Source organism: Bos taurus, chromosome 5 (assembly GCF_002263795.3).
Source record: "Bos taurus isolate L1 Dominette 01449 registration number 42190680 breed Hereford chromosome 5, ARS-UCD2.0, whole genome shotgun sequence".
Taxonomy (NCBI): Eukaryota; Metazoa; Chordata; class Mammalia; order Artiodactyla; family Bovidae; genus Bos; species Bos taurus.
The window spans coordinates 99,601,895-99,622,567 of NC_037332.1; the positions used below are offsets into that span (position 1 = coordinate 99,601,895).

Sequence of the window (20,673 nt, forward strand, 5' to 3'; positions counted from 1 at the left end):
AAATGCTAGACTGGATGAAGCACAAGCTGGAATCAAGATTGCTGGGAGAAATATCAATAACCTTAGATATGCAGATGACACCACCCTTATGGCAGAAAGCAAAGAAAAACCGAAGAGCCTCTCAATGAATGTGAAAGAGGAGAATAAAAAAAGCCGGCTTAAAACTCAACATTTAGAAAAGTAAGATCATGGCATCCAGTCCTATCACTTCATGGCAGATAGATGGGGAAACAATGAAAACAGTGACAGACTTTACATTTTTGGGCTCCAAAATCACTGCAGATGGTGACCGCAGCCATAAAATTAAAAGACGCTTGCTCCAGAAGAAAAGCTATGACCAAGCTAGACAGCATATTAAAAAGCAGAGACATTACTTTGCCAACAAATGTCCATATAGTCAAGGCTATAGCTTTTCCAGTAGTCGTGTATGGATGTGAGAGTTGGACTATGAAGAAAGCTGAGCACTGAAGAATTGATGCTTTTGAATTGTGGTGTTGGAGAAGACTCTTGAGAGCCCCTTGGACAGCAAGGAGATCTAACCAGTCCATTCAAAAAAAAAAAAAAAAAGTCCTGAATATCCATTGGAAGGACTGATACTGAAGCTAAAACTCCAACACTTCGGACACCTGATGTGAAGAACTGACTCATTGGAAAAGAATCTGATGCTGGGAAAGATGGAAGGCGAAAGAATTGGGTGGCAGACAATGAGATGGTTCGATAGCATCATCGACTCAATTGACATGAATTTAAGCAAACTTGGCGGATAGTGGAGGACAGAAGAGAGTGGTGTGCTGCAGTTCATGGGGTTGCAAAGAGTCAGACATAAGTCAGGGACTGAACAACACTAACAACATGTACACACATATGTATATATACACGTATGTGTTTAGATATATACCTATATATGTATGTATGTATTAATAGTATATATATGAAAGCTATCTCTCTGTGGTTTCAGTTTATATGATACAGCACAATTAAGTCCACTCAAATGAAATGATTAAGAAGTTTTATTTTTTCTCCTTTTTTTTCTTCTACCCACTACTTACAACCATATTTTATAACAAATTATTCACTTTTGGAAAAAATTCAGAAAGTGATTCTGTTATCCCATCATTTGTTTCTTAAAGCTCTGGCCATTTGTTATCACTGAATTTACCATTTTTTAAGTCATAAGATGATGTTAGAACCTAACATTTATTCCATCAAAAAGGGAAATATTCTGTGCAATGAGAAGCGGAAGTACTGTGGTTTGTGAGGTGCTTTTTCAACAGAAAGATGAGGTGAGCAAAACATCTATCATATCTTTCTTCAGGGATCAAAATTGACTGGAAATCGCTAGTGTCATTTCTAAATGGGAAACTCAGGACATGTCTTATTTTTTTTTTTCAGGAGGCTCTTATCCACAAGAATCAGGATCTTTCTCTGATCAGGTGTGTGTCTGTGTCTCTCTGTGTGTTACTAACAGCTATTGTTCAAGATATAAGAACTCTTGAGGTTTTAACCTCAAGAAAGTTTCTAAAAATATTTATGCTGTAAGGTAATTCTAGTTGTTTCTTAAGTGTTTGAATTGACTTACTGAAGGCAAGGAATACTTATTACTTCTGGGGTATATTCTTTTTCACTTTATTTAATGATGGATAAGTAGGATACACTTATTGAAGAATCAGAAGTTATGATGTTTCTATAAGATGAAGTCTTCAAATAAAGCTAAAAGAATAAATCTTTATGGGACTAGAGAACTGAATTTCAATTTAAAATTTCACACATGAGTTTTCTACTCTTGTGCGAGTCACTTACCCTATGTGACATACAACATTACTTGCAAAAATGAAACAAATTATTTTCATTGTTTCCAACAACCATGATCAAATATAAAACAACTTTTTCAAAAATCTAAGCATTATACATATTTATTCAACACATTTTGTCTGAGAGCTGTGCTAGACAATGTTAAGATATTAATATATAAACAAATGTGAGATTAGTTTTGTTAATGATGATGATGGTGATAACTTGTAAGTGATGGCAATGATATGGACAGAAGCTCAAAAAAAGCATACTAGGAAAAATCATTCAATAAAAGTTTATATATCCTACCCAGATTTACCTTGCAAAGAATGCAGTTACTGCTGTATCCTAGTGTAGGTGAATTAAAAGCAACTATTACATTTTTTAACAGTTTGAAATGATTACTTTTTATTTTCTAGTAAGGGAAAATTTAAAGGTTAATTTACTTGATTTTATATGAAGTCTCACTTCCATTCTTCCCTTTTTTTAATATCTGCATGCATGAACCTTTTCTGTATTTCTCACTTTTCTAATGTAAATATATCAACTTACCACAAGGAGAGAAAACTAGAAAAAAAATCCCATTTTTATTTTATTCAGGAACCCTTTCTAAAAAATGAAGGCTCTGAATTCATCTTTGATATAGATAAGCAGTCATAATTATACAGTGAGATTGGTCTGAGATAGGTGGGCTTATCATGGCATAGGTATGTACTTTCCATATAAATGGAGCTTACTCTTTCTGTATAATTTTAAAATATCCAGAATTTGATACTAACATACAAGTCACAGAAAAGCAATTTACTTTGAATCACTTATGTTCATTTTATATTTTAAATCAAGGCTTCAAAAACTTGAAAGCTTTTTCCCCCTTCATTAACTAACAAAGTAATGTATCTCACAATCTAAGGCAGCCTAAAATAATAATAGCTTTAGGATTTGGAGTTAGAATGGAATTTTAATCAAGCTTTTACTAGTCTCTAGCTTTGAGATCTGGGACACTCCACAGCTTCTATGGACTTAAGTTTCCTTTTCTAGTAAATAGAGACAAAAAATATGTCATATTTACCTTAGTGGATCTCTGTGATTCAACTGAAGTGACATAAATTTGAAAATGCTTCTTAAACTAAAAGTATTATAAATTACTTATAAGTGGTAGCATTATATTAAGTAAGCAGTATGACTTTGGCCACCTCTAAGATTTAATTTCTTCAACCATAAAATACTCTTACCTTATTCACACATTTAATAATAAAGTTTGCTATGTTACATATTATGTGAAAGTCTTTGTCATTCATTTGTGTCTGACTCTTTGTGATCCTATGGACTGTAGCCCACCAGAATCCTCTGTCCACGGAGTTCTCCAGGCAGGTTGCCATTTTCTTCTCCAGGGGGGTCTTCCTGACTCAGGGATCAAACCCAGGTCTCCCTCATTGCAGGCAGATTCTTTACCATTTGAGAAAATAATGTTTTAATTTAATTTTAGGTGTAAAAGGTAATTCATATTAGCATTTCATTTATAAAGAGGCTTTTATATATTCAGTAATGATTACTATTCAAAAAGAAAGAAAAAATTATTTTTCACTTACTTTGTTCAGAGGTAAGAGTCTTTGCTTATCTTTATCCTAAAATTTTAGACCCTATTTTATTCTTTGTAAGTCCTTTACTATAAAGAATATTAGATACACTAGTATATACTCTTTACTACCTGATTTACATTATTGACACTAGATGTATATTATTTACTTTCACTTTTTAAATGATCCACATCAGACTGTGTTAATATTCCTTGTTTTCCTTCATCCAAACCCCTCCCCTTTTCTTTCTCTTTCTTTCTTCTTGCAATTTGTGAAGTTATTAACTTAGTAAATGTGGCTCTGTGAATTAAACAAATATCTAACTCCATAGAAACCAGTCTTTTTCATGATACACTGTCTTTATTTTAATGTTATATTTCATTACAACACTAGTACTTTAATAGTACATAGGATCTTGCTAGAGATATTTTGCCATAGTATAAATATACTTTGTTTATCAGTTTAGTTCAGTTCAGCTGCTCAGTTGGGTCAGACTCTTTGTGACTCCATGGACTGCAGCATGCCAAACCTCCCTGTCCATCACCAACTTCCAGAGTTTACTCAAACTCATGCCCACTGAGTTGGTGATGCCATCCAACCATCTCATCCTCTGGTGTCCCCTTCTCTTCCTGACTTCAATCTTTCCCAGCATCAGGGTCTTTTCCAATGAGTCAGCTATTCTCATCAGGTGGCCAAAGCATTGGAGTTTCAGTTTCAGCATCAGTCTTTCCAATGAATATTCAGGACTGATTTCCTTTAGGATGGACTGGTTGGATCTCCTTGCAGTCCAAGGGACTCTCAAGAGTCCTCTCAAACATCATAGTTCAAAAGCATAGTTCAAAAGCATCAATTCTTTGGCCCTCAGCTCTCCTTATAGTCCAACTCTCACATCCATACATGACTACTGGAAAAACCATAACCTTGACTAGACAGAACTTTGTTGGCAAAATAATGTCTCTGCTTTTTAATATGCTGTCTAGAATGGTCATAACTTTTCTTCCAAGGAGTAAATGTCTTTTAATTTCATGGCTGCAGTCACCATCTGCAATGATTTTGAAGCCCCTAAAATTAAAGTCTGCCACTGTTTTCACTGCTTCTCCAACTATTTGCCATAAAGTGATGGGACCAGATGCCATGTTCTTTGTTTTCTGAATGTTGAGCTTTAAGCTAACGTTTTCACTCTCCTCTTTCACTTTCATCAAGAAGCTCTTTAGTTCTTCTTCACTTTCTGCTTTAAGAGTGGTGTCATCTTAAGGTTATTGATATTTCTCCTGGCAATCTTGAGTCCAGCTTGTGCTTCATTCAGCCCAGCATTTGTTTATATCACAAAGTATAAAAATCATAAGGTAATACAAAATAAAAGTAATTTTATGTTATGCTTTAAAAAGGATATGAATGGAATTGACAACTTAAATTTTAAACATTTATGAGCTGAGTGGCAGAAAGCCGGTGACATAATGGCTTGAACTGTTTTTCTCCAGAGATGAGTGAATCTCATACTTATGCCAGTGAACGAGTAAAGTCTTGTGCTTCTAGACAATGGCAAAAGAGAACATGTACATTAACCACAAGCCAACGTGGAGAAAACCGTAAGTCCTATATGTTCCATTTGTCTCTCAGTGTACTGAGGTGAATCTTAGAAACTGTGACTAAATTGATGATGAGCATTCAGTTTATTTTACCTTCATGAAGAAAGCAGAAATGAGATTCTCTTTCATATGCTATATGATCTTGCCTGGTAGCTCATATGCTACTGGAATATATAATAAAATTTAGCAGAAACTGTTGTGTTTAGAATCTTTTCATGCCCTAAAAATGATGAAATCATCATAATAATGAAGACAGTAATTTCTAAGGGATTGCTGAACAACTAGACTTGTGTGTGTGTGTTCAGGTACTCTTTGCAACCCCATGGACTGCAGCCTGCCAGGAACCTGTGTCCATGGAATTTTCCAGGGAAGAATACTGGAGTGGGTTGCTCCAGGGGTCCAGGGGATCTTCCTAAGCCAGGGATCAAACCTGGGTCTCCTGCATTGGCAGACAGATTCTTTATCACTGAGTCACCTAGGAAGCCATGAAAAACTAGCCTTAAGGAGAAGTAAATAGAAATGGAAAACAGAAGGGAAATATCAAATTTCCTTCAGTTCAGTTATGTCCTTAAACATTATGGAGGAGATGACTTGACTGCTATTCACAGAAATGTTCCTGGATGGTGAATAAATTATGCTCTCCTCTTAACCAATCTGGAATATGGTGAAAAATAAAGCCTGAGATAGCTTACACAAAAGGAAAAACAACAGGTTACTCTCACCTATAAATTTTGATTAAATGTTATCAAATAACATCATTTTACAATTATTAATTATAGGAATGAAACTGTGCACTATGTAATAATCAAAGTGGAAAGATTGTATGATCATATACATAATGCTGAAAAGGTTTCAGATGAAAATCAATATGAAATCTTAATTACAAAGAACTTAATTTTAGAAACCTCTAAAATATAAGTACTGCTTTTAATATATTTTTTCAAAAGCTACCATTATGCTTATTGCTAAATGGCAGCAGCATTTTCATTGTAGTTAGAAAAAGAGAAGAATTTTCATTATTATTAGTTGAGTAACATTGATTGTTTTGCAGTGTTAACATGAATTAACAAGAAAAGGAAGAGGTAAGTGGTATAAAATTGGAGTTAAAAGGCAAAATTAATATTATTTGAAAAAATATGTGATTTAAAATATTTTTTAAGCCTTCACCTAAAATATTACAAACAATAAGGGTATCTAGTAAGTGGTGGAGAGGGAAATGGCAACCCACTCCAGTGTTCTTGCCTGGAGAATCCCAGGGACGGGGGAGCCTGGTGGGCTGCCCTCTATGGGGTCGCACAGAGTCGGACACGACTGAAGCAACTTAGCAAGCAAGGAAGCAAGCAAGTAAGTGGACTTGATTGAAAATAAGACAAAAATCAATTGCCTTACTAACTACAAAAACAAGGAAAATGTGATGAAAAACAAATGCCATATGCATAGAACAATATCAGAAAAGACTGGCAGCACACTTTTAAATTGAAAAACCTAGAAATAAACTTACTCTTTTAAAATTGTTCCGATGAACATAAAATAAGACATGTAATATAAATAGAAACTATTCAAGGATAAAAGATAGTTTAAAAATGTAACTTATCTCTCCATATTAAAGGAGAAAGGGATGACAGAGGATGAGATGGTTGGATGGCATCACTGACTGGATGGACTTGAGTTTGAGCAAGCTCCGGGTGTTGGTGATGGACAGGGAAGCCTGGCATGCTGCATGTAGTCCATGGGATCACAAACAGACACGACTGAGCGAATGAACTGAACTGAATTTATACAATTAGTGTAATTCTAAGGAAAAAGCATTGTATCATATTTTTAAACTGACAGGTTCTTGGAAAGCTGATATTAAAAGTCTTAAGGCACATATAGGTCTTCCCTAGTGGCTCAGACAGTAAAGAATCAGCCTGTTAACGTGGAAGACCTGGGTTCGCTCCCTGGGTTGGGAAGATTTCCTGGAGGAGAGCATGTCAACTCAATCCAGTATTCTTGCCTGGAGAATTCCCACAGTCTGAGGAGCATGATGTGCTACAGTTCATGGGGTTGCAGAGTCTGACACGACTGAGAGACTAAGCACAAGGCACATATGAAATGTAATGATAGGGAAAATCATCTGGAAAATGAAATATAATATTATATTGTATGCACTAACAAATACTCAAGTATTTTACATATTAGAAAAGTTTACATATTGTTTAAATGGAAACATAGACTAAAAAGTATAGAAATAAATGCAGGTACAAATTGGAATATATTATATGCTAAAGGTAGGGTTTCATATCAATGAGAACACATTGATTTATTGAGCAAATGTTAGAAAAAGTCCACTTGGAAAATAAATTTTTTATAAGTTTAGCTCCTACATAACTTAGTAAACAGATACACACACACACGCACACACACAGCCCTACCAAATACACCAAATACAAAAGGAAACCACAAGATATCACAAATGAACATGGGCATAACATATTTTACAAACTCAGAATAATGAAGATACTTTTATTCATATCAGAAAAAGCATAAGCCATAAAGAAATGTTTGATTAAGTCAACTATTACCCATTTTGATATCTCAAAAGTATCATATGTAAAGTTAAAACAAAATGGTATCTGGGACATGTATTTGCAAAGCATGTGGCATGAAGTGAACTAATAATTTTAACCTGAAAAGAAACAGACCAGACATAGACGTCGCAGAGAAATTAAAAAAAAAAAAAAAAACATTGTTTAACCTCATGAAAAAATGTTTAATCTTATTCATAACAGGAAAAAGAAAGTTAGATTTTAAAAATAATACTGTGTATCAGATATATATATATATATATATATATATATATATACACTTAAAATGTAGAGAAATAAAAATATTTGGTGTGAAGGAATGTGTGAGGAAACAGGCTTTTGAATTTATTTTTGGTGCTACATAAATTGGCGTGGCTTCTTTGGACTGAAACTTTCAATCATTACAAAAATTGAAAAAGTATGTTCCCTTTGATTAATTTCTCCTAGACAGGTACTCAAAAAACATGCACAGATATATATGAAATATTACTCATATTGTTATACCTAAAAGCAAAAACTAAGAAATCATTTAAGTATGTACTGGAAAAAAAATAAACATCTGCCAATAATTAGATTTTTCCCATATACTGATGAAACACAATGCAAGAAGCAAAACCAATACAATATCGTAAAGTAAAACAAAATAATAATAATAAATTTTTTTAAAAAAGAAGCTAATTTTTAAAAAATTGACAAATTTGTAAGACATAATATGGAGTAATCACCAGGATATTTTTTTAATGTTTCCGGAATATTTTGTGTACTTCCTTAAACATGGGAACACATGTATACCTGTGGCGGATTCATTTTGATATTTGGCAAAACTAATACAATTATGTAAAGTTTAAAAATAAAATAAAATTAAAAAAAAAAGAAAGTTGAAGGAAACTGTCTGTATTTCTTATTATATCTGTGTGAAAATTTTTAAATTTTTAAAATGATAACTGAGATTTATTCTAATGGAAGAATGGGACTAGGGAACTTGAAAAAAGGAGTAAGAATGGATATTACATTTTTATACCCTTATTTTTAAATAATTTACAAAATACTTGTTTTACCTTTTACTGAGAAAAATACTCACAGGGAACTGATATCAACCCTCCCCCCTCAAATAAAAACATTTCTAATATTTAAGTTAAACAGAAAGGTAACAGAACCTTTTCTCATATTTCTCACTCTTTTTTTTTTTTTTTTTGTCTTTGACAGCATCTCCATTTGTCCTTGCCAGATCCATTGCTATAGCCATGGGGATTCGTTTCATTGGAATGTTAATAATATGCAGTGCCATGATCATAACTTGTAAGTGATAATAGAGAAAGTAATTAGCAGCAATATTTATCTAACCATTGTAGTGCATTAATTTAACTAGTATTCAGAGGCACAGAAATATAAACTAGTAATATTGAGTATATTTTTTATTGAGCTTATACTTTTGCTTAGACTATCAGTTACTAACAATATAAACTCTTTCAATAACTATGATTATTTTAATAGCATTATTCAACCAAGAAGCTCCAATTTCTTTGAAAGGTAAGTGAAAATTTTCTGATATTTTGATGCACAAACTGCATACATCTATACATGGTTATAGGCACACATCTAATGGCATGAACAAGAAAGAGAATACGGAAATGATTAATTCTTCTCTATAATTCACTGTAGATATGTTTATTTATAATGAGGAGGTACTTGCAAAAAGTAAAGCACATCATTTCGGCATCCCTCCCTATATAAATCTGTAGAGATACGTTCTTGGGCAGGACCATATTGAGTTAACTAACTTGAATTCTAGAGTTGAAATAAAAAAGGTATTTAACCTGTCCAGATAAAATCTGCTCTTATGTTCAGACCGGCTTCTTTACCCAGGTGGCGCTAGTGGTAAAGAACCCACCTGCCAATGTAGGAGACATAAGAGAGATGCAGGTTAGATCCCTGGGGTGGGAAGATCCCTGGAGGAGGGCATGGCAACTCACTCTAGTATTCTTGCCTAGAGAATCCCATGGAAAGAGGAGCCTGACAGGCTACAGTCCATGGAGTCACAAAGAGTCAGAAACAACTGAAGAAACTGAGCATGCACACACACATAATGTTCAGACATGCAGAATTAACAATGTATTCTACCTTTCTAGAAAATTACTGTGGTCCATGTCCTAAAAACTGGATATGTTATAGAAATAACTGCTACCAATTTTTTAATGAGAGCAAAAGCTGGCACCAGAGCCAAGCTTCTTGTATGTCTCAAAATTCCAGTCTCCTGAAGATATACAGCAAAGATGACCAGGTTGAGTATTTGTTTTAAATCCCCTTTCTATATTTAGTCTTAACATATGAACTGACTCACTGGAATGTGAATGTGAAACATTAGAGAGGCACTAAGACTCAGATATAACAAACCCAAATCTTTTTGCATTAGAAATAAGAAAGCACAGAAATTCCAGGTATTTTGTATGTGGTGTTTAAGTCAGAATTATGCTAGTGGAGAGAATGCATTCCCCCAAGTGTGGGGGGAAATGGTTAAATGACTATGGCCTTGCATTTATGAAATTCTGATCTCTGATTTTATTTGCGGTTTCAAACAGGATTTCCTTAAATTGGTGAAGTCATATCATTGGATGGGACTAGTACAAGTTTCCACAAATGGTTCCTGGCAATGGGAAGATGGCTCCATTCTCTTGCCCAACCTGTAAGTTTCCTTACCAATTGGAAGGAAATGTAATATTGTATTTAGTGTAATATTGCAACAAGGACTACCTATCTTCCGACTTCATTATATACTTGGAATTTGAAGCCCCTTGTACATCTTAGAATTGATCTGGGATGGCCTCATTTCTGTGTTACCCAAGGTTTTACTTTTAACAAAAAAGATTTTACTCTCTGGAAATACTAAGATCTTATATCATCTCATTTCAATATTTTTCAGGCTGCAAGTGCAAAATTTCATTTTTGCTAAAAGCAAAACAACTAGCATACCCAAGTTCTGTTTCTGCATATTATTAATATTTGTTGAGTGTGACTCAGTTTCCAGGAACTACGCAGAAATAACTAGAGATTAGTAGGGCTTAGAGTCTTCAAAAGCTTCACACTTCAGAGATATAGTTATAAATAAATAAAGTGTAATCCAGTGTAATCAATACCTTTGTGAAATGTGATGAGAGTAGGTTGGGAAAACAAACTCAGAAATTGAAGAAGCATATGAAAAAAAGTGAGAAAAATTGAGGCTTTAATGTACATAGATTGAGACCAACTAAGAGCAGTTACTAAAAAACCTCTTGATTTTTTCCCTACAATGGCTAGTTTTTGCTATATTAACAAAGTTTGTTCTTTTGTCTTTTTAAATACATATACTATCAAACCTTGTACTTTTCATTTTCTCAATTTCACACTAATGTAGCATTATTACTCTTTCTTCAACTTTCAATTTCCTGCTGGTTCCTAGTAGAAAACAAACCATTTATTACATTAATTATATAACTACAAAATATTCAAGCTGGGACAAAATAGATACACAGATACAGCAATCTCTACATGGACTACCAGGCTTCTCAGGTAGCACTACTGGTAAAAAAAACTGCCTGCCAATTCAGGAGATTTAAGAGACTCATCCCTGAGTTGGGACGATCCGCAGGACAGCACGGCAACCCACTCCAGTATTCTTGCCTAGAGAATCTCATGGACAGAGGAGCCTGGAGGGCTATAGTTCATGGGCTTGTAAAGAGTCAGAGAGGACTAATATGACTTAGCATGCATGCACACACACTTGTATATGTATATTAGAGGATTTCACAGTTTATTTTTATATTTTTACCAAGTAAAATTGCATATATCTGAAGAAGATTGTTAGTTTTGCACACAATGAGACATCTACCAACTTCTAAATTGAATTCTGAATTCATTTCTAAGTATTTGTTTTAATTTTTTTGCTTTCATTTTGACTCACATACATAGATGAAAAGATTTCAGACTTTTCCAATTGACTAATTTCCAATGTACAAAAGATAGTGATATAATTTATAATAGAATGCAATTTTTACTGTTATTATCTTAGTTGGCTGTATTTTGCATATCTATGAATTAAGAAAGAACACACATGGTCCTAAAATCTCCTGAAATGATATTATTTCAGTGTCTATATTTAAATATTATTTCATGTTTGTATTTCTGCATTAATAAAGCTGTGAATATAATCTATCCTTCTCTCTAATCTAGACTAACAATGGTTGAAATGCAGAATGGAACCTGTGCAGTCTATGGCTCAAGTTTTAAAGCTTATACAGAAAATTGCTTAACTCCAAACACATACATCTGCATGCAGAGAATTGTGTAAAAGCTTATAGTTAATAAAATATGAAGTATTCAAAGACTCGAGAGCCGTGTTCTCAGAGAATGCTCACAACAAGAACAGTTCTTCTTGTGTTCAAGAAGAACATACACAATTCTTGAAGAAAACTTAAGAAGAAAATTCCATATAGTTACTTAATTTTTCCATGTATAGCATATAAAAATTTTTTTGCAGGGAATAGAAACTAATAGATAAAGACAAAAAGGTATACATATACAATGGAGTAATACTCAGCCATTAAAAAAAGAACAAAATAATACCATTTGTGGCAATATAGATGTGCCTAGAGATTGTCATACTGAATGAAGACAGAGAAAGAAAATTATTGTATGAAATAGCTTATTTTTGGAATCTAAAAAATAAATTATATAAATGAACTTATCTACAGACTAGAAACAGAATTACAGACCTAGAAAATGAATTTATGGTTACCTGGGAGTGTAAGGATACTTAGGGACCTTGGGATTAACATGTACACACTGCTATATTTAAAATAAATAACCAACAAGAATCTACTGGTTAAAAAAAATGGGAAGGGGACAAAAGAATGATATAAATGAGATGTGATTGACCATGTGTTGATAATTTTTCCAGCTAATTGGTGACTCCATGGGGTTTTACTATACTATTTCTTCCAGTTTTGTATATGTTTTAAATTTTCCATGATTTGGGAGAATGGCATTGAAACACGTATAATATGATATATGAAATGAATCACCAGTCCGGGTTCAATGCATGATACTGGATGCTTGGGGTTGGTGCACTGAGATGACCCAGAGGAATGGTACCGGGAGGGAGGAGGGAGGGGGGTTTAGGATGGGGAACACGTGGATACCTGTGGCAGATTCATGTTGATGTATGGCAAAACCAATGCAATATTGTAAAGTAATTAATCTCCAATTAAAATAAATAAATTTATATTTAAAAAATTTGTTTTAAAAATTAAAGCTTGGTGGAGGGAATATGAGATTTCATTTAATTTTCTATATTTGAAATTTTCAAAGTGAAAGTTGAAAAATCAATAAATACACCCTCAAATCTTAAAAATTCCTCTACAAATTTAATAAAGCATATGACATGTTTGGCAGAAGTTGAATTATTTCCTGCAAAAAGAATATGGCACTAATTGCTACAAAACTTAGAAAATAAAGTTGAATTTGAAGGAGACTTACAAGGCTTCTAGGGAAAAAGAACTCTACGCCTGAGCTGAAATCTGTAGAATGACTAGAAGTTGTCTGGGCAAATCATTTAGGGTACCAGAATTCTTGGCAAATGAAATGCTACATACAAACATGTAGATGTTAGAAGAGTCTGTGACTAGGGAAAGCCGGTTTGGTGGAAGCAGAATGATAGAGAAAACGAGGAATATAAGATGTGGTGGAGAGAGAAGCAGAGTAATAACTAGTAATAACTTTTTATTTTATTCTCTATTCTCAGGGTAATTACTCTTTGTTTTGTGAAGGGCATTAAGAAGTGGGTTGAACAGCATTTTAGGTGGAAATTAGTACAAAATACCATGGAGAAAACTATTTATTTTCTACATAGCCAATCAAGGGCTGAGGAATGTCTTAGATCAACTTAAGTTTTTAAATCATTGCCTGAATTTGCATAATAGGCACCACCCAGAATTAAGGAAATGGCAACCCACTCCAGTATTCTTGCCTGGAGAATCCCGTGGGCAAAGGAGCCTGGCTAGCTACAGTCCATGGGGTCGCAAGAGTTGGACACAACTTAGTGACTAAGCCACCACCAACAATCAGTCATGTTTGCCTTAAGATTTTATTATTAAATTTTTAAGTCATAAAAAGCATGCAAAAAAGCACATATGTTAGCTTTGGAGAAATTAAGAAATTTAAATTGGGCTTGGCTTCTGTTTCTGGAACTAAGGAAGGGACATTATTAAGTTTCACTGAAACTAACAACAAAGAAGTTTTATGATATAGTGTATACGGTTTAGAGAAAGCACTGCTAAACGAACAATGGTAAAAACACTGTGGAAACTCAGAATTTAGTGAAAATGAAAACCCTAAGAGCAAAGCAACCACAGAAACTAGCTTTCATTCTGAGGGTTTTTAGTAATCTTGGGGAACCTTAGTTTCTGTTTTAATGGTTGTGGAACAAGCCATAAAGTTCAGGGGCCACCTAACTAAAGGATTAAATACAAGTTTTCTTTCTAAACCTGGAACCTTCAAAGGCTGCAATCTCATATTGTTGTTTAGTCAATAAATCATTTCCAACTCTTTTGCAACCCCATGGACAATAGCCTGCCATGCTCTGTCCACGGGATTTCTCAAGCAAGAATACTGGAATGGGTTGCCATTTCCTTCTCAGGGGATCTTTCAGACCCAGGATCAAACCCACGTTTCTTATATCTCCTGCATTGGCAGGCAGGTTCTTTACCACGAATCACCAGGGAAGCCCAATCTCATATACTGAATAAGAAATAAAACTTGTATTTCAGGAAACAGTAACAAGGACCCTTGCTAGTGAAGCAAATCAGAATATGTCACCCCAAAATATGCCTCTTTGACATGAAAACCATTTTGAGCTAAAAATAATTAAGAAGGAACTTGAAATCACTACCTCAAATATATCTGCACCCTATTTTCATAGCATGGTTATTTGAAAAACCAAGACATGGATACGACCCAAGTGTCTGTCAACCATCAAACAAATGAGTGCACAAAGAAAGTGTGATACATAAACAAAGGAATACTATTCAGGTACATAGAGAAAGGAAATCTTGTCATTTGCAACAACATCAATGGACCTGGAATAAGCCAGACACAGACAAACTCTGTATGATCTCAGTTCTATGTAGAATCTAAAAAAGCCATATTCATAGAAACAAAGAGTTGAATCATGGCTTCCAAGGCCTAGGGGGAGGAAAAATGGGAAGATGTTGGTCACAAGTACAAATTTCCAATTATAAGGTGAATATGTATAAAACAGATATACTGTATAGCACAGGGAACTCTACTTAATACATCGTGGTGACCTGAATGGGAAAGAAGTCTAAAAGGAAGGGGATTTATGTATATCTGTGGCTGGTTCCTTTTACTCTCCAGTAGAAACTAACATAACATTGTAAAGCAACTATACTCTAATAAAATTAATTTTAAAAAGTAAAATAAAAAAATATATAAGATGAATAAGTTCTGGGGATTTGCTATACAAGTTGGTTGCTAAGAGAGTAAATCTGAAATATTTTCACACCATAACAAAAAAAAATGATGATTATATGGAGTGATACATGTGTTAACTAAGCTTATTGTAGTACTCATGTCATAATATATGTGTGTAAAGCATCACATTGTACACCTTAAATGTATACAATATTATGTGTCAATTATATCTCAATAAAACCTGTGAGAGGAAAAAAAAAAAAACTGTTGGTGGTTTCCTTTTATCACCTAAACAAAGCAAAAAACAAAGAGAAACAGCAAATACAGAAAACAAGGTCTCTCTCCTCCTTTTTTCCATATCAAGTCAGGCTATAAACTCTCATTTGACTGGAAACAGACCCTTTCGCCCACTGACAGCTCCAGACAAATCTTAAATCTTATTTCATTACTTTCCTCCCAGATATTTACCTTCCCACAGTTTGCTGCCCTGGGGAGCTTAAAATTGTTTATCTTTGTTCTAATATCTCTCTACAAATTTATTGTCCTTTGTGATGCTACATAACCTGCACTTCTAAGTCCTCACTTTGAACTACTCTTCCATTTAGGTTTCCCCCAAGTGATGTGCACTGCATGTGTTAGCAAACTTTTTTTTTTTCTTTTGTACTTTTTTTTTTTAAAACTTTACAAAATTGTATTAGTTTTGCCAAATATCAAAATGAATCCGCCACAGGTATACATGTTTGTTAGTCAGTGTTTGATTCAAGAGACCCACATGAAAACCTAAGATGGATAGAGGCAAGTTTTGTCTTCCCTGCACTAGTCTTGACCTCTGATGAAAAGAGAAAGTAAAAATCTCCATTGAGCATTTCTAATCACACATCAGCCCTCTTTTTTAGTTTATAGCCCAAAGCCTGCCTGACAGCGAAGCCCAAGAGTGTTGTATTCAAAAATGTATTTAAAGTGGTCAAGGTGAATAATGGTCTACCTACTAACAACACTAATACCTTCCAAAAGAAAGCAGCTTCAAATCCACTTATCAAAAAATTTTGAAAAATAATCATCCAGATTTCTTGGACAAAGACAAATATTGAGGAGGGGGAGTGGGGAATGATCTAAGAGGGGAAGAGAGAGAACAAATATGATAATATTTTAACATAGAAGTAGTGTGGATAAAGGACATATATGTAAGTGTGTGCATATACTTTTTCAGTTTTTTTGTGTGTCAAAATGCAAAGCTAAAAGAAACAAACGAAAAACCCCTGCAGTCATCCTTGAAGTCCCTCTTTCTCTTTCATAACACAACTAATATATCAGTAAATCTGAACACTGCTCATATATACATCAGCCTTCATTTCTTATCACCTCCATTATTATCAGACCTGCTGCTATTGATGAATTGCCAAAAATTGATTTTACTTAAATATTTTTATTTTACCTTAATCTTTGAAAGATATTTTTACTGGATATGGAATATTATTTTTGGTAGTTTTTTTTTTGTCATTTTCAAAGTGAAATAGCATTAAATTCTGCCTTCCATTATATCTGTTATCTGCTTGGATTACTGATGTTCTCTTTCTTTGGCTATTATTGGTATTTTTCTCTTCATCTTTGTTGTCAGCATTTTGACTATAATATGGGCTTCCCTGGTGGTCAGGGGTAATCAGCCTGCAATGAAGGAGTCGCAAGAAACATAGGTTCCATCCCTGGGTCCAGAAAATCCCCTGGAGGAGGGCATTGCAACCACTCCAGTATTCTTGCCTGGAGAATCCCATGGACAGGTTGGTGGGGAGCAGTCCATGGTCACAAAGAGTCAGACATGGCTGAAGAACTTAGCACGTGTGCCTTGGTATGGTTTTGCTTTTGTTTACACTGACCTGAGTGTGCTACGTTTTGTTTTGTTGGGACGATGTGGGGCAAGGGCGGTGCTACTGGTTCCATTCTTTTTCTATTCCTGCCTCACGACTCTAGTTCTATATAAATTTGTTTTGTTGAGTATGTGACATATTTTGTTCTTCCATAGACCTGTTTTTCTTTTTCTACTTCATTTTGTCTCTGTGCTTGAGTTTGTGTATTTTTATATTGACCAGTCTTTGAGTTCAAAAATACTGTATTTTCCATTTCAAACTGATATTTAATTTATCCCCTGAGTTTTTACTTTCAGATGTTACAGCTTTAGAATGTCCATTATGTTGTTTTTGGAGACGAAAAAAAATTTCTGGTGATGTTCTTAACACATCTTAATTACATCTATTCTTGTCTGTGGTTTTTTTTTTTTATAATTTTAAACACATTTATCATAGTATGGGCTTCCCTTCTGGCTCAGCTGGTAAAGAATCCACTTGCAATGTGGGGACCTGGGTTTAATCCCTGGATTGGGAAGATCCCCTGGAGAAGGGAATGGCTAACCACTCCAGTATTCTGGCCTGGGGAATTCCATGGACTGTGCATGACTGAGTGACTTGGCTACTGGCTACTATCACAGTATAGAATTATTTAAAGTTCTAGTCTGGTAACATCACTTATGAACTATTTGTGTATCTGACTTGTGTGTGTGTGTGTGGGTGTGGGTGTATAGATTGTTCTTGATTATTGATATTTTCCTGCCTTTTTGGAAGTCTTATGATTTTTTGATTGTATGTCAAATACCATGTATAAAAGAACCACATTGGTTCAGATGACATTATCTTTCACCATAAAGTGATTCATATTTTAATTTTCTTTAAAGTGGATAGGGTGGGAATGTGTCACTTTAATTAGAGAATTAGAGGGATTAAGTTTGAGTAACACTGTAGTTGTGGGCTTCCCTGGTGGCTCAGGTGGTAAAGAATCTGCCTGCAAAACCTGGTTCAATCCCTGTGTTGGGAAGATGCCCTAAAGAAGAGAATGGCAACCCACTCCAGTATTCTTGCCTGGAGAATCCCATGGACAGAGGAACCTGGTGGGCTACAGTCCATTGGGTCCCATAGAGTCAGATATGACTAAGTGACTAACACTTTCATTTTCACAGTTATTTTATCTCTGTAACCTATGAGAAAGTCAGTTTTTCTCTTGACTTATTTTCATTTTAATTACTTACCATCTAACTACACACAGCATCAAATTTTGGCAGATATCTTGAGGAGACGTCTTACCAATCATGTATGTAAGATCCTACTATTCTTGGACTTCCCTGGTGGTACAGTGGATAGGAATCCACCTGCCAATGCAGGGGACACGGGTTTGATCCCTTGTCCAAGAAGATTCCACATGCTATGGAGCAGCTGAGTCTGTGTACTACAACTATTGAGCCCACGTGCTAGAGCCTGCAAGCCACAACTACTGAAGCTTGTGTGCCTAAAGTCTGTGCTCCACCACAAGAGAAGCTACCACAGTGAGAAGTCGGTGCTCTGCAACTAGACAATAGGCCCCACTCTCTGAAACTAGAGAAAGCCTGTGTGCATCAGTGAAGACTCAGTACAACCAAAAATAGAAAATAAAATAAATGTTTAAGAGTCTACTATTCTTCAGCTTTGTCATCCCACCCCGACTTTTAAACAGTAAAATCTCCAATTCTTTTTTTTTTTTTTGTTTTTGTTCTGAAGCTATGCCTTCCTTCTACTAAAGGACAAAATTGCTTTTTAACTTGTTTTTTAGCTATTCCCAGACTCATTGCCACAGGTGTGACCTTGGTGCCAATCTCCAATCTTGGTTCACTGCTCCATCCATGGCTTCTATATACTGTTTTTTGTTTGTTTATAACTCTTTCTTCTCATTAGTCTTTGCTAGGAAAACTTTGGGAGGTTTCTCTTTTTTTTTCCCCTCAGAATCTTTTGACTTTGTTTCAAAGTCTTCTCTCAGTTTTATCTCAGACTTTAACAAATGGCTTGTGGGAAAGGTGACAATTTGAGGATCTTCAAATCTCTAATATTGTCATTTTAGTCTATGTAACCACTGAAAGCTTTTCAGATTCTCTTTCTTCGGTCGTAGGCTATCTGCTTTGGCCAAGATCTGAACCACACACACAAAAACAGTAGCAACAATGGCAAACTGATAACTAATGCTCCCTATTCTGGAATTTAAACTAATTTAATGTGGGAGATCTGGGTTCCATCCCTGTGTTAGGAAGATCCCCTGGAGGAGGGCATGGCAACCCACTCTAGTATTCTTTCCTGGAAAATCCCCATAGACAAAAGAACCTGGTGGGCTACAGTCCATGGGGTTGCAAAGAGTGGGACAAACTGAGTGACTTAAGCACAGTAATCCTTCTGTAGACCTTTAATGTCTTAAAAATGTATTTAAAAAATTTTTTAAAGAGTATTTCTTTTCCTGTTTTGACTTTTTTTTGTCTACATTATATCTGGAAGCAGAAATGTGTGTTTTGAGTGTCTGTTTTATATTACCATATCCTCCTTCATTTCACTGAGGCTTCCCTGGTGTCTCAGACAGTAAAGCATCTGTCTACAATTCAGGAGACCTGGGTTCGATCCCTGGGTCGGGAAGATTCTCTGGAGAAGGAAATGACAACCCACTCCCGTACTCTTGCCTAGAAAATCCCATGGACAGAGGAGCCTGGTGTCCATGGGGTCGCAAAGAGTCGGACACGACTGAGTGACTTCACTTTCACTTTCATCCTCCTTCATTTCATTGAGGCTTTCCTAGAATAACCATTTTAAAATTATTATTAAATTTGTGCCACTATATTTGTATGAACTAGAAATTTTATTTTGCTATATTTTTTAGAGGAATTGTGCTCCTTAGGTATCTAATAATTTTTGTCTGTGGCAGCATGTCATCTGGCGGTTTTAGCAACCTTGTTTGTGATTGTGTATGAATTTGGATTCTCTGTTCTATCTTTTTTAAAAAATCAATTTTTATTGGAGTATAGTTGCTTACAATGTTGGTTTCCTCTGTACAGCAAAGTGATTCAGCTAAACATAAATATATATCCCCTCTTTTTTGGACTTCCTTCCCATTTAGGTTACCACAGAGCATTGAATAGAGTTCCTTGCGCTATACAGTAGGCTCTCAAATCTTGCGTGAGTTTAAAGATTGAAAATACCCTGAAAAAATCAAGACTTTCTCACAGTTTTCAAAGATTTGTGTTTTCTGTTGTTGTTTTTTTTTGTTTTTTCCTCCTCCAGGATTACATCAAATTGTTTTCCCCTTCCATCTCTGGCATTCAGTACCCTGATCTTCATTCCGCCTGCTGTTTGGTTGTTTCTTTTTTGTCTCTGAAATACTCTTAACTCCCGGATCCCTTTTCTTTTCTTTTAATAAAATTATTAATTTCTCAGCTCTCCATATCAGGAAGTTCTTCACTAAATTCTCAGTCTAGATCAAGTTCTTTGTTATAATCTGATAACTACTTTTTCCCTTTTTTACTATCTTTTCCCCCTTTCTAAGAACTTATTTTATTTATATTATGCATCTACCAATGTGATTATTTTACTAATGTCTGTCTTCTCATTTAGTTTGAAAGCTCTATGAAAGTAGACATAGTTCTTTGATTTGTACAAATGTGGATCTCCAGTCCTTAAAACTCAGTGCCTGACCAGTGACAGGAAAAAAATTCTTATTTTTGAATGAAATAAATACTATTGATTCCACTCCAACTGAGACTACCCATTTTCATTCATTGTATTGATAATTTTTGTGGCTAACAAACTTTTAACATCTCCTGATTCTCTATAACCACTTTTAAACCAT

At 34.8% G+C, this 20,673-nt stretch overlaps 1 protein-coding gene across 3 annotated transcripts; it reads left to right on the plus strand.

Moving 5' to 3' along the window:
• Positions 1–1,242: 1,242 nt before the first annotated feature.
• Positions 1,243–11,892, plus strand: KLRK1 (killer cell lectin like receptor K1). Of its 3 annotated transcripts, NM_001075139.1 has the most exon segments (8): positions 1,243–1,283; positions 1,393–1,433; positions 4,850–4,957; positions 8,731–8,823; positions 9,019–9,054; positions 9,654–9,805; positions 10,104–10,207; positions 11,731–11,892. In NM_001075139.1, coding segments are annotated over 6 exon segments (609 nt in total). In that variant the 5' UTR covers positions 1,243–1,283; positions 1,393–1,433; positions 4,850–4,851; the 3' UTR covers positions 11,849–11,892.
• The last annotated feature ends 8,781 nt before the right edge of the window (positions 11,893–20,673 follow it).

What these genes read in the sequence shown, in the direction of transcription:
- KLRK1 (XM_059886139.1), top strand. Translation starts at nt 4,852, where the DNA reads ATGAGTGAATCTCATACTTATGCCAGTGAACGAGTAAAGTCTTGTGCT. An exon ending in AAGCCAACGTGGAGAAAACC is followed by an intron (nt 4,958 to 8,730) that starts GTAAGTCCTATA and finishes TGTCTTTGACAG; the next exon opens with CATCTCCATTTGTCCTTGCC. An exon ending in TATACAGCAAAGATGACCAG is followed by an intron (nt 9,806 to 10,103) that starts GTTGAGTATTTG and finishes GGTTTCAAACAG; the next exon opens with GATTTCCTTAAATTGGTGAA.